Source organism: Capra hircus, chromosome 9 (genome assembly GCF_001704415.2).
Source record: "Capra hircus breed San Clemente chromosome 9, ASM170441v1, whole genome shotgun sequence".
Lineage (NCBI taxonomy): Eukaryota > Metazoa > Chordata > Mammalia > Artiodactyla > Bovidae > Capra > Capra hircus.
The window spans coordinates 60,414,805-60,429,590 of record NC_030816.1 but is presented as its reverse complement, the minus strand read 5'-3'; the positions used below and the strand labels follow the sequence as shown (position 1 = coordinate 60,429,590).

The 14,786-nt window shown below is 38.9% G+C and overlaps 1 protein-coding gene across 4 annotated transcripts in view; it reads left to right on the top strand.

Moving 5' to 3' along the window:
- AHI1 (Abelson helper integration site 1) overlaps positions 1-11,126 on the top strand; it is a 223,469-nt gene extending 212,343 nt beyond the window's left edge. For 2 of the 4 annotated variants that reach the window (XM_018053241.1, XM_018053242.1), the window contains exon 24: positions 5,927-6,492. In XM_018053241.1, coding sequence (XP_017908730.1) covers positions 5,927-6,131 — 205 coding nt within the window. In that variant the 3' untranslated portion in view covers positions 6,132-6,492. Of the gene's footprint in view, positions 1-5,926; positions 6,493-10,284 lie in introns of those variants that run through there. The other 2 variants (XM_018053237.1, XM_018053236.1) reach the window with 2 other exon arrangements.

The window sequence follows — 14,786 nt, the reverse complement described above, 5'->3', positions numbered from 1 at the left end:
TCCCTATACTCATAATTTCTTAGAAGTAAGGATGAATTAAGATACATTTCTCATGATTTCAAAACTGTAGGCGACTTGAAGATGGAAATGCTATAGCCCAGTATGTAACAAAGTCATTTCTTTATTTCTCTAATTTACTTAAATGAGTCCATTGTACCCAAGTAAATGGATAGAAGTTAATTTTTTTTGTTTCTTTGCAGTGTTGCCATTCAGTTCCTAACATGTGCTTATTAGCTGATTGACCAGGCTATGTAAATGAGCCACGTAGGACTGCCTCTCACCACTTTCCACTTGAATTTCTTGTCTCATTTATACTTAAAAAAAACTTTTTTAAGAAATGTCAGTCACTTCTGTGCAAACAATCTTTACACATTTTAGTGAAAGCTACACTCTTGATACTAAGAAGAAATTCTATAGGTTAATTTTAAGCCTTTTTCTTGAAAGTCTTAAACTTTTACCTTTTGTATCTCATGTGTCTATGACGTGTTTATCTGCTGCCCAAGTCAGAGTTTTTTATGAAGCTTCTACAAATATGTTTTAATCCTTAAATAGTATTAGTGTTCCCTAGTTGCTAATGTTTCTTATATTGAGTTTGGGGGTTTCTTTTGAAACATAGAATATTTTACTTCATTAACAGCTTTGATCAGAGAGAATTTAATTCAGATGATCAGTAACATTAAAGGCCTTTATTTGTCAACACTCATATGTGAACTGAATGAATAAATGAAATCTCTTCTTAATATAACGTAGTCATAAGTGTTAACTCTGATTATCCAATCTCTCCCCCACCATATATTTTTCCATCTTTATAATCACCACATTCCAAACTCCTTCAATTTCTTCTTCTTTTCATGAGAAGAAATTAATTCTTACTAAGTGTCAACCATTCTTGAATAAACATTCTCCAGGTTACTACAAGCTATTGGCTAATTTCCAAAATTTTTAAAAGTTAAGTTTTAAAAAACCATTTTTGTCAGTTTTCCCATAGCTTATTTGGAGGAGAAATTTTTCAGAAGTCCTTCCACCACTGTTTTTGCTGATATAACTCTTCCTTCTTCAGATGTTGAGTAGGCTTACTAGTAAAGCTATCAGGGCCTGGAGTAGAAGATTTTTAACTACAAGTTCAATGTGTCTAATGCAAGTGCGGCCATTAAGATTATGTATTTCTTATATTGCTGATGTTTAGTTGCTAAGTCACGTCCAACTCCTTGCGAATGCATGGACTGCAGCACTCCAGGCTTCTCTGTCCTTCCCTGTCTCCTAGAGTTTATTCAAACTCATGTCCTTTGAGTCAGTGATGCTGTCCAACCATCTCATCTTCTGTTGCCCTCTTCTCCTGCCCTCAGTCTTTCCCAGCATCAGGATCTTTTCCAGTGAGTAGGCTCTTTCACGTCAAGTGGCCAAGGTATTGGAGCTTCAGCTTCAACACCAGTCCTTCCAATGAATATTCAGGGTTGATATCCCTTAGGATTGACTGGTTTGATCTCCTTGCAGTCCAAGGGACTCTCAAGAGTCCCAGCACCACAATTCAAATGCATCAATTCTATGGTGCTCATCCTTCTTTATGGTCCGACTCAACTCTTACATCCATACATGACTAGTGGAAAAACCATAGGTTTGACTGTATGGACCTTTATCAGCAAAGTGATATCTCTGCTTTTTAATACACTGTCTAGGTTTGTCATAGCTTTTCTTCTAAGAAGCAAACATCTTTTAATTGCATGACAGCAGTCATCATCCACAGTGATTTTGGAGCCCAAGAAGATAAAATCTGTCACTGCTTCCACTTTTTCCCTTTCTATTTGCCATGAAGTGATGGGACTGGATGCCATGATCTTAGTTTTTTGCATGTTGAGTTTTAAGCCAGTTTTTTCACTCTCCTCTTTCACCCTCATCAAGAGACTCTTTAGTTCCTCTTCACTTTCTGCCATTAGAGTCATACCATCTGCATATCTTCTCCCAGCAATCTTGATTCCAGTTTGTGATTCATCCAGCCTGGAAATTCACATGATGTACTCTGCATACAAATTAAATAAGCAGGGTGACAATATACAGCCTTGACGTACTCCTTTCCCAATTTTGAACCAGTCCGTTGTTCCATGTCCAGTTCTAACTGTTGCTTCTTGACCTGCATACAGATTTCTCAGGAGACAAGGTGGTCTAGTATTCCCATCTCTTTAAGGTTTTCCAAAATTTGTTGTGATCCACACAGTCAGAGGCTTTACTGTAGTCAATGAAGCAAAAGTAGATGTTTTTCTGAAATTCCCTTGCTTTCTCTATAATCCAACGAATGTTGGCAATTTGATCTCTGGTTCCTCTGCCTTCTCCTTTCTTCTTATATAGGCATTGATAATCTGTGTCTTTCACAGAACTTCTCCATTTCATGCAAGTGATTGAATTTATTGACATAAAGTATTCATAATATCCCCTTATTATCTTTTTAATATGAATAGAATCTGTAATAATGTTGCCTCTTTAATTCCTGGTGTTGATAATTTATTTCTTTACTGTGGTTCCCCCAGTCGGCCTGGCAAATGATTTATGAATTTTTTTGAAAATAACAAGTTTTTTCCATTGATTTCTCTTTATTGTTTATCTATTTTCTGTTTCACTGATTTCCACTCTGATCTCTATTTCTGATAATTTTGAGTTTAAGTTGTGCTTCTTTTTAGCTAGATTTGTTAGGTGGGACTTGAACAGTGTTTAGTTTTGAACTGTTTATTCCTCACCACTGATGAAAATCCCTTTCAGATATTCTACCTAATGCTTTCTGAGTTGTGAGATTTTCCATCCTGGCTGATGGAAGTAGGTACTGTCCCTGGCCTCAGGACATGTCCTCAGATGTATACGTTCACCTGTACTCTGCTGAATATTCGTACGGGACCCTGACCCTTGCAAGTCTTCACGTTCTCCTACTCTCTCCTCTGTGGCAGTCTGTGAACTATAGCCTTTCTGATCTCCTCAGACTCCGAGCCCTCATTCAGGGAGTCCACCACGTTCCATACCATTTTCATCATCCTGTGCTGCAGCCTGGAAACTCTCAAGGCAGTAAGCTAGGCGATTACAGGGCTGATCTCATTTATTTTCCATTTCTTTGTTATCACTTTCTTTTGTTGCCTATGGTTCAATGTCTTGAAAATGGTTTCATATGTTTTATCCAATATTTGTGGTTGTTTTAGGTGAGCAGTTTACTTGGTCCATGTTACTCCATCTTGGAGGCAAGCAGAAGTCCAAATGTTGTATTTTTCAGGGCAGCTTTCTGTTAGATTGTATGTACATTATAAGGGAAAAAAAGGTGGAAAGGATCACTCAGTCTGATTTTTCTGCAGTGGTTAGGAAAAGATGTAAGAGCATTTAAGTCTTAAAAACCACGTAAAGACAAGGTGAACAGAAAAGAAAAGGACCTAGAAATCAGAAGAGGGGCAGGAGCTAAGGCACAATTGCATGGAGGTGCCTGGAATACCAGGAAGCCAGCAGGGTACCCTATGACTGGAACAAAGTGGGGTAGGGAAATGTACAGAGCAACAGTATTTAAAAAAATGTTTTAAACAATTTTTAGAATAATATTTAAAAGACAGAAAAACAACCGCTAACAAGATACAGTCCAGGTCCACTGTGTCATATTTCTTTTGAATCTCTGGACCGCAGCTCCACTGCTTCCCGGGCTTCCCTCCCCTGGTACTGGGATAGTGGTTGCCTCCCTGAGATGAGTCATCCACTGTCCAGTTTACTGAGTCCTGTTGTGTCATTCCTGGGCTGCTTCCCTCATTCTCCTTATCACCCTGGCATCACAGACATTTGAGTTTTTTCTGTGACGCTAGAGTGTAGGTTCCCTGAAGATAGTAAGCTATCAGTGCTTTTTGGGTCAGAGCTCCACCTTTCCTTTCTGTCTCCTCATTTTCCTACTTTCTGCTGCTAAGTCGCTTCAGTTGTGTCCAACTCTGTGCGACCCCATAGACGGCAGCCCGCTAGGCTCCTCTGTCCCTGGGATTCTCCAGGCAAGAACACTGGAGTGGGTTGCCATTTCCTTCTCCAATGCATGAAAGGGAAAAGTAAAAGTGAAGTCGCTCAGTCTTAGCGACCCCATGGACTGCAGCCTACCAGGCTCCTCCATCCATGGGATTTTCCAGGTGGGATTTCCCAGGCAAAAATAGTGGAGTGGGTTGCCATTTTCTTCTCCTGACTTTCTAAATGTGCCCTATTTGTTCTTTTATCTTTGTGACTTCTCATCTTTTCCTTCTCAGTCTTCTGACTTCACTTCATTTACATATGTGTGTGCTCAGTCATGTCTGACTCTTTGTGACCCCAAGGGTCATAGCCCACCAGGTTCATCTGTCCATAGAATTTTCCAGGCAAGAGTACTGGAGTGGTCACTGTGCCCTCCTCCAAGGGGTCTTCCTGACCCAGGGATCAAACCCACATCCTCCTGCATTGGCAGGTGGATTCTTTACCACTGTGCTTGCTGAGAAGCCCTTTACTTACACGTCTCCCTATAGATTTCTCTAGCTGCTGTAACAATACCAGAGACTTGGTGGCTTGAACAATGTAAATGTATTTTCTCATAGTTCTGAAGGCTGGGAATTCAAGATCCAGCAGGGCTGAGTGCTGGTGAGTCCTCTCTTCTTGGCTTGCAGGCGGCCACCTCCTTGCCGTGTCCTCACATGGCCTTTCCTCTGTGTGTGTGTGTGTGTGTGTGTGTGTGTGTGTGTGTGTGTGTGTGTGTGTGTGTGTGTGTGTGTGTGTGGAGAGAAAGAGCTCTCTGGTGTCTCTTCCTCTTTTTATAAGGACACCATCCTGTGGCTTAGGGCCTCACCCTTATGACCTCATATAACTTCAATTACTTCTTTAGAGGCCCGACCTCCTTTGTAAGATGTATTAACTTTGGGGGCTTCACCCTGTGAAAGACACAATTCAGTCCACAGCAGTCACTGTTCTGTCCTCTTTATTGCCTCATTTTTAAATTCTCTTATCGTTTTTGAGCTCTGTCCTGATGTCTTCCCTGATAGCTCAGTTGGTAAAGAATTTGCCTGCAATGCTTCTGGTTTGATCCCTGGGTTGGGAAGATCTGCTGGAGAAGGGATAGGCTACCCACTCCAGTATTCTTGGGGTTCCCTTGTGGTACAGCTGGTAAAGAATCCGCCTGCAACGCGGGAGACCTGGGTTCAATCCCTGGGTTGGGAATATCCCCTGGAGAAGGGAAAGGCTACCCACTCCGGTATTCTGGCCTGGAGAATCCATGGACTACATCCCATGGGGTTGCAAAGAGTCAGACACAACTGAGTGACTTTCACCTTCACTTTCTCTCACGATGTCTACCACCATTCCTGGACATCCTAGAGAGGAGACACTGCCTTCCATTCTTTGAATTTCCCTTTTTCCATGATTTCTGTATTTTCTTTTCTCTAACATAATTTGCATTACTATATATGCATCCATAAAATATTCGTCTTCTATGTTACTGTTAATACAAAACCATTTGAAACACTGCATTCCATTTGAAATACAGATTGGGATATCACTGTTTTCTTTATGTAAACTTCTTCATCCCTTCTTTGTCACTAAGGGATCTCCTGAACTTTTAACACACACATACACACACACACAATTTGATAAATTTTCTGGTTTTTCCAAGGCAGCTAATATTTTTCTGAGATAAGTAGGTTTTATTTTATTCTTGTCCCTTCATACAGTAGAAAAAGGAGCCCAACCAGCTAAGGTTTGTAATCTCTACATTATTTTCAGCAACTCCCTGCTTCCCAGACACATATATAATCACTCAAGTGGTCTGTTGAATATTTTTCTCTCAGATCCTCCCATTTATCTCCCCTTTTTATTCCCATTGCCACTTCGCTGAATCAGCGCCCCGTTTGCGCTGTTGCAGCAGCTTTCTCACTAGCTCCTTATCTCCACTCTTCCCCTCCTGCAGTTCTGAAGCGGGCAGAGAACAGAGCCAGGAGGACCGAGGACATGTCATGGACACACAGGGGAAGGAGACGGAGCAAACCAGCTGGAAAGTCACCCTCATCGAGGTGAGAGGAAACCAGGAGAGAGTCACGTCACGGAGTCCACAGGAAGGTTTAGGAAAGGCACAGTCAACAAGGCCACATATCAAAGAGAGCAGAAGCAAATAGGGACTGAAAAATGCCTTTGGGTTTGGCGGCCAAGAGGCTGTGGCCTGGGAGAGGCACGTTTTGAATGAGAATCCTGGAATGTGAGACAGATTGTCTCCAGCCCACAGGGAGAAGACCTGACAGTCTCCCAAACGTTGGACTTGAAAGAAAAGGCTGAACAGCAGGTAGTAGAAATCACAGGATATAGAGAAAATCTTTATATCAGAGGGAATTACAAGAATATTTATAAACCCAGAGCCAAGAGTCCCTTGAGAAGAGCTGGTCAACATATAGGATAAGGGGAATAACTAAAGAGGAGAATTTGAGACAAGAAGGCAGGCCTACATTTTCCACTGAGAGAGGTGAGTGGGACACAATGATGTTTTCTGGTGAGAGATGAAGGACAGGAAAGGACTTTCTAAAGAAGGTGACCTCTGTTTTTTCTATTAGTAGAAGAGAAGTTTGGCTACTAAAAGTGAAATGTTAAGCTCTATCACATTGCTTTTCTCATCATACAGAAAGCTTATAAATCAATAACTGTAGGATCATGAGTGTTAAGGAATGACGTTTTATTATTGATATCAGAATTAGAAAACATATTTTGAAACAGGTTTCTAGATCTAAATAACAGAACCTTTAAAATCATCTATGTCAAAGAGAAAAAAATGCATAAGCAGAAGCTGTAAACAACCAGTGACCTGGGATCAGGAAGAATTTCACAAAATGTATGACAAAGGGTTAATATCCTCAGCATGTAAAGCTTGAAAAATCAACAGGGAAAAGATTATCAATAGGAGAACTGACCCATAGGATACATAGAACATTCTTAAAGGGATATTGATTGTGAAGTCACTCAGTCGTGTCCGACTCTTTGTGACCCTATATATATCAGTGAAAATCTGAAATATGTCCAATTCCAGTGATCAAAGTAATAGAAATTAAATCAGTAAATGAGATGGTATTTTTCCTTCATGAAATGGCAGCAAGCTTCAGACTTACACAGCCTTGTGTTGATGAGAGTGTGGGGAAGTGGGTTTTCTCATATACTGCCGGTAATAGTATTAAAATAATCCTTTGTGGGGTATAGCTTTTTCTTAAGTTTTCAAATTGTTCATATATTTTGACCTGACAGTTCTACCTCTAGGAATTTACTGCAGGAAAGTATTTAAGTATATATGTAGAGATTTAATTAAAAGGCTACTCCTTCAAGTTTTCAAAATGTAAGGGAAAAAATCAATTTCTATGAATAAAGGATTGATTATGAAGTAGAATACCATGTGACTATTACAATAGTAAAAATATTATAGAAGTATTTTCATAGACATGGAAAGATTGATGATAAATTTGTAAGTTAAAAATGAAAGATGATAAATTTGAAAGTTAAAAATGATTATAAAATAATTTTTATATAATATACATAAAATATGGGACAATATACATCAACAAATGTGGGTGGTTATCTCTAAATGATGGAACTGTAGTGATTTTTTATCCTTCATTTTACTGTGTGTATTTTCTGAATTTTCTATTCAGCATATTTTGTTATATATACTACTTGATCATTTCTTTTAAAACAAAAATAATTTCAGAAATTTTCTAATACAGCCCTTTCTTTCTACATGTAAAGAAATTAAGGTCTCAGATCCAGAGTTTAAAAGTGCCTGAACTAGGACTTGATCTTCTGGCTCTGAGTTCAAGTTATTTCTGTTACACAATGCTTTGCCTTTTAACTCTGATTAAATGGTAATATTTGGTTGGCCAAAAAGTCTATTTGGGTTTAACCCAGTACTTCAAGGCAGGGTCTATAATATGCTCACATTTTCTCCCCCAGGTAATTCTCCTGATATCTAGCCACACAACAAATCTTTGGGGAATACTCACTGGATTCAATTTCTTGTGGAATAGGGTGCAGTATTTTTATGAATCTTATTTTTCATAACATACACACAAAGAGCGACCTGGTTTCCTATTCATTTTTAAAACCTTGCTATGAAATCTTCCTTTCTCTTTGCATATGATTTGCCTTTAAAAGGCCCTCACTTTGTTGCTCTGTCTCTGTTACGTTATGGGGTTCCTTAATGAGGAGATGCGCAAAGAAAGCCCGGGTTCGCATTCATTCCAGTCTCTTGGTGAGATGGCATCTACCCCCTTGGCAGCAGGCCTCCGCTGTCTCCCAGGCGCTCAGTCCCTGTGCCGTCAGCAGCCAGCCTCGTGCTGCTGAGGCCCCCTTGCTGGTACCCTGTTATTTGTCCAGGGTGTGCACCTGACTCTCTGCTCCCCTTTTCCTTTTATTCTGTCCCCTTGCTCCCTTTCATAGACAGTCTTTGACATTCTGTGTTCAGCGTTCCTTCCTCTTCTTAATCTGAGTCATTTCACATAAGTATGCTGTCTTCACTGCCTACTTTAGCTTATTCTAGTTCAGTTTCTCCTCGGGTTCCATCTCCTGAGGGTCCTCCTGGCTCCTCTATGATTTCTCACCATGCAGTCTTGTCCCATCGTACGCAGCATCCAGCTCTCTCATTTCCAGCTGTTCTCCTCTCCACTTCCCTTTTCTGTTTTCCTTCCTCGTTTTTGTCCTGCCGGTATCATAAACTCCTCCTCTCACTCTGTTTTGCCTCGTTGCCCCTCTGAGATCCTTTACCTCTCTCACTGTTCCTTACAGATGTTTATAGGGTCTCTGGGTGACTTGTGCTCAGCCTCCATTTGAGCCTCAGCCCTTGTTATCAGACCCTAATCTGAGGCAAGCCTTACACACTGTACCTGTATACCCACCAGGACAGAATGATACCCTTTCTCGCCCCTGGTAAGATTATACCTTGGCACACCATACCTGCACCATTTTAAACTCTACCTCAGTTGCATTTGTGAGCATGTTCACTGGAAACATTTCAGGGCTTCTATACATAGTGCTAATTTAGCAAATTTAAAATCAGGAAACAAGGACTGACAGAGGGTTTTTCCCCTCGTGTAAATGTTTTTCATATGAAAGGGTAGTACAGCCATTTATTTAAGATTGGGCCATAAACTGTAATGGAAAAGAATATGAAAAAGAATATATATATATGTATGTGTGTGTGTGTGTGTATAACTGAATCACTTTACTGTATAGCAGAAATTAACACAACATAGTAAATCAACTATGTTTCAATAAAATAAATTTAAAAAAATACAAATAAAAGATTGGGCCTGACCTTAAAGGCACAGATGTTCCCTAATCCTTCTGGTTAGGGTTCAGCAATGGTTATTAGCACATCCTTTTTTCCAACATAATGCTCTAGCCTCTGCTTTTCTCAGGAGTGATCAATGGAATTGACCACACCTAAGCAGTTGGCCATCATCCTTAGACTGAAGTTTGTCTCCTGAGAGCAACCAAATGTTAAGCCATTTCTGCTTAGAGGGAAGACAAAACAATTTTGTGTAAGTCCAGATACTCATTACTGATACATGAACAATTGCATTAAAAAATTTCAGGTTCAGTCCCTCGTTTATCACCCTGTAATCGTGGTATACTTACCACATGGCCTCTAAAGAAGCAACTTCTTGTTTCATCTGCCTGTTGGTTCTGGATTTTTATTAATAGTATAATTTGTTTTAGTTCAAAGCTGCATCTAGATATATAGTTAACCATCACTATCTTGCTCAATCAAAAATGACGCATGCCATTTTGGGGATTTATTGGAAAAACTATAATAGTTAACCCACTTCTAAAAGTAGGCATAGTCATGAACTGAATGAAAGAGTGCTGTTGAATAAAATGGCCTATGTGCTTTCCAGTCACTAACCCTGAAGCAGCATCCATGACAGTTTTTTTTTCCAGTGAATGAAGAATTTCATAAGCTGATGGCCTGCACTTAATTTTGGAAGTTACCCAGGGTTTGGAATGCTTATTGTATATATTTGAGAAATGTATTCCTTTCTTGCTGAAATTAACTGATCAGTGCTGGAGCAGGCCGTAAGCAACTGCTGATGATACTGAAAGACTCACAGTTTGTTCAAGAGGCAAGCTAGACTTTAATTCAAGAAGACAAATCAGTACTTTGGTCCTCTGGTTGTGTGTGCACGTGTGTGTGTTGCACACTGTTTTATTACCTGTGCTATTGCCGGGGCAAGCCAAGATTATTGTGATCAGAAGACATTAAGTTCATGTAGTCCATTGTGTGTCATTTTCTCCTAGTAAAGAGTTGAAGAATGAAGAGGAAAAGAACCAAACATATAGAAAGGAAGTGACAAATTAAACCAGATGGAATTTCTCTTCAGAGTTCAGAAATTTCAGATGGCCAGGAAGAAAGGATCTACTACGTTTTATCCTTATGAAAGAATCTAGAAAAATCAGAAGCAAGGTATGAGTGGAAAGGTAAATGTGGCCTTTTGAGCTTGTTATAAACCATCGTGTTTGTTGTTGATCAAAATAATGGCACTTGTGTTTATTAGTAATTGCATCAAAATTACATTACCATTGTTGGAAAATCAATAAAGAAAAACTATAATTGCTACTCAGCAAATACGAAGAAAAAGTGTTGGTATTTCTAGAATGTTTGCTAAGTAATCATTTAATATTATTATATCTGTAATGTGGTTATATGTGTGATGTTATGCTCAGAATTGAAATATATGCTATTGAAACTTAACTTTATTTAAAATAAAGATAAGCAGCTTCAGGATTTTGTATATTCAAAATGTTCCAAATAAGAAAGGCATTAAAAGGTAACATGTGTTTGTTTTGAATGAATCGTATGTATTAACTTGATACACATAAACTAAAAGTGACTTTTGGCTAGACTGGCAACAGTTTTCCAAATAGTTTTTTACTTTTTAAAAAAAGGCATTTCATGTTGAAGCATGTGAGTGATTTGTAGACTTAAATTGTTTTAATATTTATTTTAGTCTTAACACATGTTTTTAAATTTTTACATTGGATTATTTATTCCTTTAGTTTCAGAGTAACAGTGTCATATTTGACTATGTATTTTGAAGTGTGAGGTTATAAAATAGGAAATTTCATCTCTTTGTGTTTCACTTGGCTCTTCTTTTTCAACTCTGTGTCTGTAAGTCTGTCAATACATATTTAACCTCAAGAAGGTCAAGACTAATATAAAATTAGAAAACTTATTTACCAAATTAGACAACTGATTCCATTAAAATAAGAAGTGAGAAAAACAGTGTTGGGCACTGAGGTGTAAATTTGGCCCAGATGTATACCCAATGTGAAGAATCTTCTAGTAAAAATATATTTGACTCTTCCCCTGCACATGTTGTAAAAGTATGAAAATTGGTAAATGTGCCCCCACTGTACAGAACTTGGGGCAGGGGGTTCACTGGTGAAGTGATGAGTGGCAATGATAACTACTCGGGCCCTTGGCGATAAGCACAAAAGTGTGTTCTGATAGCACCAAGCTCCCCTGTTCTGGATGCATGTGTCTCTGCTTCAGGTACAGCTGGAGCCAGGCAGCCTAAGTCACCCTTGCACCAGCCTGTTTTTTCTGTCTTATAAATGTACTTGATAATTAAAAAATAAAAACATGCGGCTCTCTGGAATTTTAGCTCATAGTGTGGAGATCGTGTTGGTTCTCTGATTTGGGCTTTAACCAAATTGCAAAGAATTTCAACAAGTTGCAAAAAGATTCTAAATCAAGATGATAATAAAATAATATGTCAGAGGACCTAACATTTGCTGAGATCCCAACGTTCATATGAAAACTAAAGAATTATTTTTATATTGCAATGTCTAAAGACAAACTAACAATTAGGACAAACACCAGAAAAAGTTGTTTCTGCTCAAAGCCCATTTCTTTTCTTTTCTGTCCTGTTGACAAGACAAGACTTGGGTTATCCATGAAGACATAACAAAAAGTCTTCACCACCCTTGCTAACGTGAGACAGAGTAGGGTGGGGGAGATAATAAAAGTGCCCTCCAAGTAATAAGTCCAGATTATAATTAAGCAGAGAATTCAGACATAGGAGTCCATTTGAAGGGCTTCCCTGGTGGCTCTGTGGTAAGAAATCTACCTGCCAATGCTGGAGACGTGGGTGTGATCCCTGAGCTGGGAAGATTCCCACTTGCCACAGAGCAGCTAAGCCCATACACCACAACCATTGAGCCTGCTCTCCAGAGCCTGGGAGCCATGACTGCTGAAGCCCACATGCTTCAGATCCCGTGCTCTGCAACAAGAGAAGCCACCGCAGTGACAAGCCCTCACACTGCAGCTAGAGAGTAGCCCCTGCTCACCACAGCCGAGGAGAGCCCACACAGCAGTGAGAACCCAACACAACCCAAATAAGGAACAGTGATTAAAAAGAATCCACCTGAAGATTCATAATGCTACATATTTCAGTTCAGTTCAGTTCAGTCACTCAGTCATGTCCGACTCTTTGCGACCCCATAAATCACAGCACGCCAGGCCTCCCTGTCCGTCACCATCTCCCGGAGTTCACTCAGACTCACGTCTATCCAGTCAGTGATGCCATCCAGTCGTCCCCTTCTCCTCCTGCCCCCAATCCCTCCCAGCATCAGAGTCTTTTCCAATGAGTCAACTCTTCGCATGAGGTGGCCAAAGTACTGGAGTTTCAGTTTTAGCATCATTCCTTCCAAAGAACACCCAGGGCTGATCTCCTTTAGAATGGACTGGTTGGATCTCCTTGCAGTCCAAGGGACTCTCAAGAGTCTTATAAATTAGATTTGTCTTATTTTTATTCTAAAATTACTAAATTTTATCCCATTTTATAGTCTCTTTTCTCCAAATAAGTAACAATTTGACACTATGTTTTCTAGATATAAATAATGTCATTCTTTAAATTTATTTCCCAATTATTCATTCCACTATATGTTGAAGATTCAAGTTCCTTCAGTACCAAAATTATACAATGAATAGGATTTGTAAAGCTAGAATAAAAAGCAAGTTTTATAAAGATTTAAAACATAAAATATTTTATACGTATGAATGCAATTCATGTTTAAAATGCATCTTTTAAATATTAAATTAGTGTTTTTAAATGGCAAACACTTCATACTTTTGAAACATTGTGTAAGGTTTCTTTCCCAAAAAAATGAATACTTGACCTTAATTTTATTTCTGTTATAGAAATGTTTTATCAAAGAAAGATATTTTTCTCTTTAGGAAGTTCAGCAAGACTATCTGGGAAATAATTTAACATTTTGTAACTATATATGACATGTTATTTTAGTCATATATTTAAATGACAAATACTGTTCAGAGGGTTAGAACATTCTAGAAACTATAATAAAAAGTCATGACCTTACACATAATTTCAATGATTTCCACCTGAGGTCCATATCTGTTAAGTAAATTATGGGAACATTTTTCACCAGTACAACTTTTTAAAGCTTGTATTTACTGATTTCTACCTCGTTGAACTTAACTAAAGAAGAGAGTTCCCAGATCTGCACTTCATGTACATGACCTCATTTACTCTTCACTTTAAACCTAGGAGGAAGATAAAATCTTCCATGCTGCAGATAAGGAAACCAGGGCTTTGAAGGTTAAGTAACTTGTCCAAGTGCACACAGTCAGTAAATGCTCACTGTCCATGGAAGTTTGCAGACTCCACTGGGAGGTCTTGAAGTGCCCCACCCACCTCAGGTACTGGGTAAAGTGAGGCAGTCACACCTAGAGTCTGTCTGCACCCACACAGGATTAAGGAAAGCACCCTGATGCACCTACAACCACACTCTGGGACTGGAAACATCTCCTGCGTCTTTCATGCAGCGGTGACCTACATAAAGTGAAATACCATCTTTGAGTAAAATTAAGAAAAAAAAGAGCCCTGATAGTGTCTTTATCCCATAAATGTTTTGCAAGATCCTTACTCTGTACTATTATTCTTACTTTTTTCTAAGAAATCAATTCTATGGAATCAAACTTATACATGTACAGTAACATATTCTTCAAGAAAACAGAAAAGGCGCCATCCCAGTAACATAAGAGAAAATAAAAACATCAAGAGTCACGTCAATCAAAAGGCTCCGCTGAGTGGCAAACTCAGTCTATGGATGGACCCAATTATCTGCAGGAGAATTGGATGTCAGCATCATTTAGGGTTAACAATGGACCTACTAGGCAAAAGTAGACAGCTACTCTCTTCAGAGACCCGGAAAGCGAACTTGGTAATGAGGTACTGCATTCATCATATCTTTCTGCTCTAGTTATTAAAATGAATAGGAAATACTTTTAAGTTAAGGCGGGAACTGGATAACATAAAAACATCTGTTTTGTAAACACAAAGAATGCTTTTTTCTAATGATCCTCTTCAAATCTACATCAGGCATATGTTGTGAGCCCCTTCTTTTCAAAAGTTGCTCTCCTAACACCTCAAATTCATGCTGATTATGGATGGGTTATTTTGACGGTCTCAGAACAGGGAGGATAAAGCTGCCAAGAATGTACAGTTTTACTCTCTACTCACAATCTAAAGGGGGTTCAGAAGTAAGTACGTATAAAAGAACCATGCATATAACACATTCTCCCTCTATTACCAAATGGCCCAACTTTATATACTTCAATGTCTTTTCTTTCTAAAAGTACTAAACAGTTTGATTTTTACTCATGATAGTTCACTTTTTCTTAAATCATCATTGGGTTCCTTGTGAAGAATTGTGAAAGAATTTTGTAGAGGAAAATACAGGAATTTGTTTTAATGCAACAGTTATATTAAGTACAC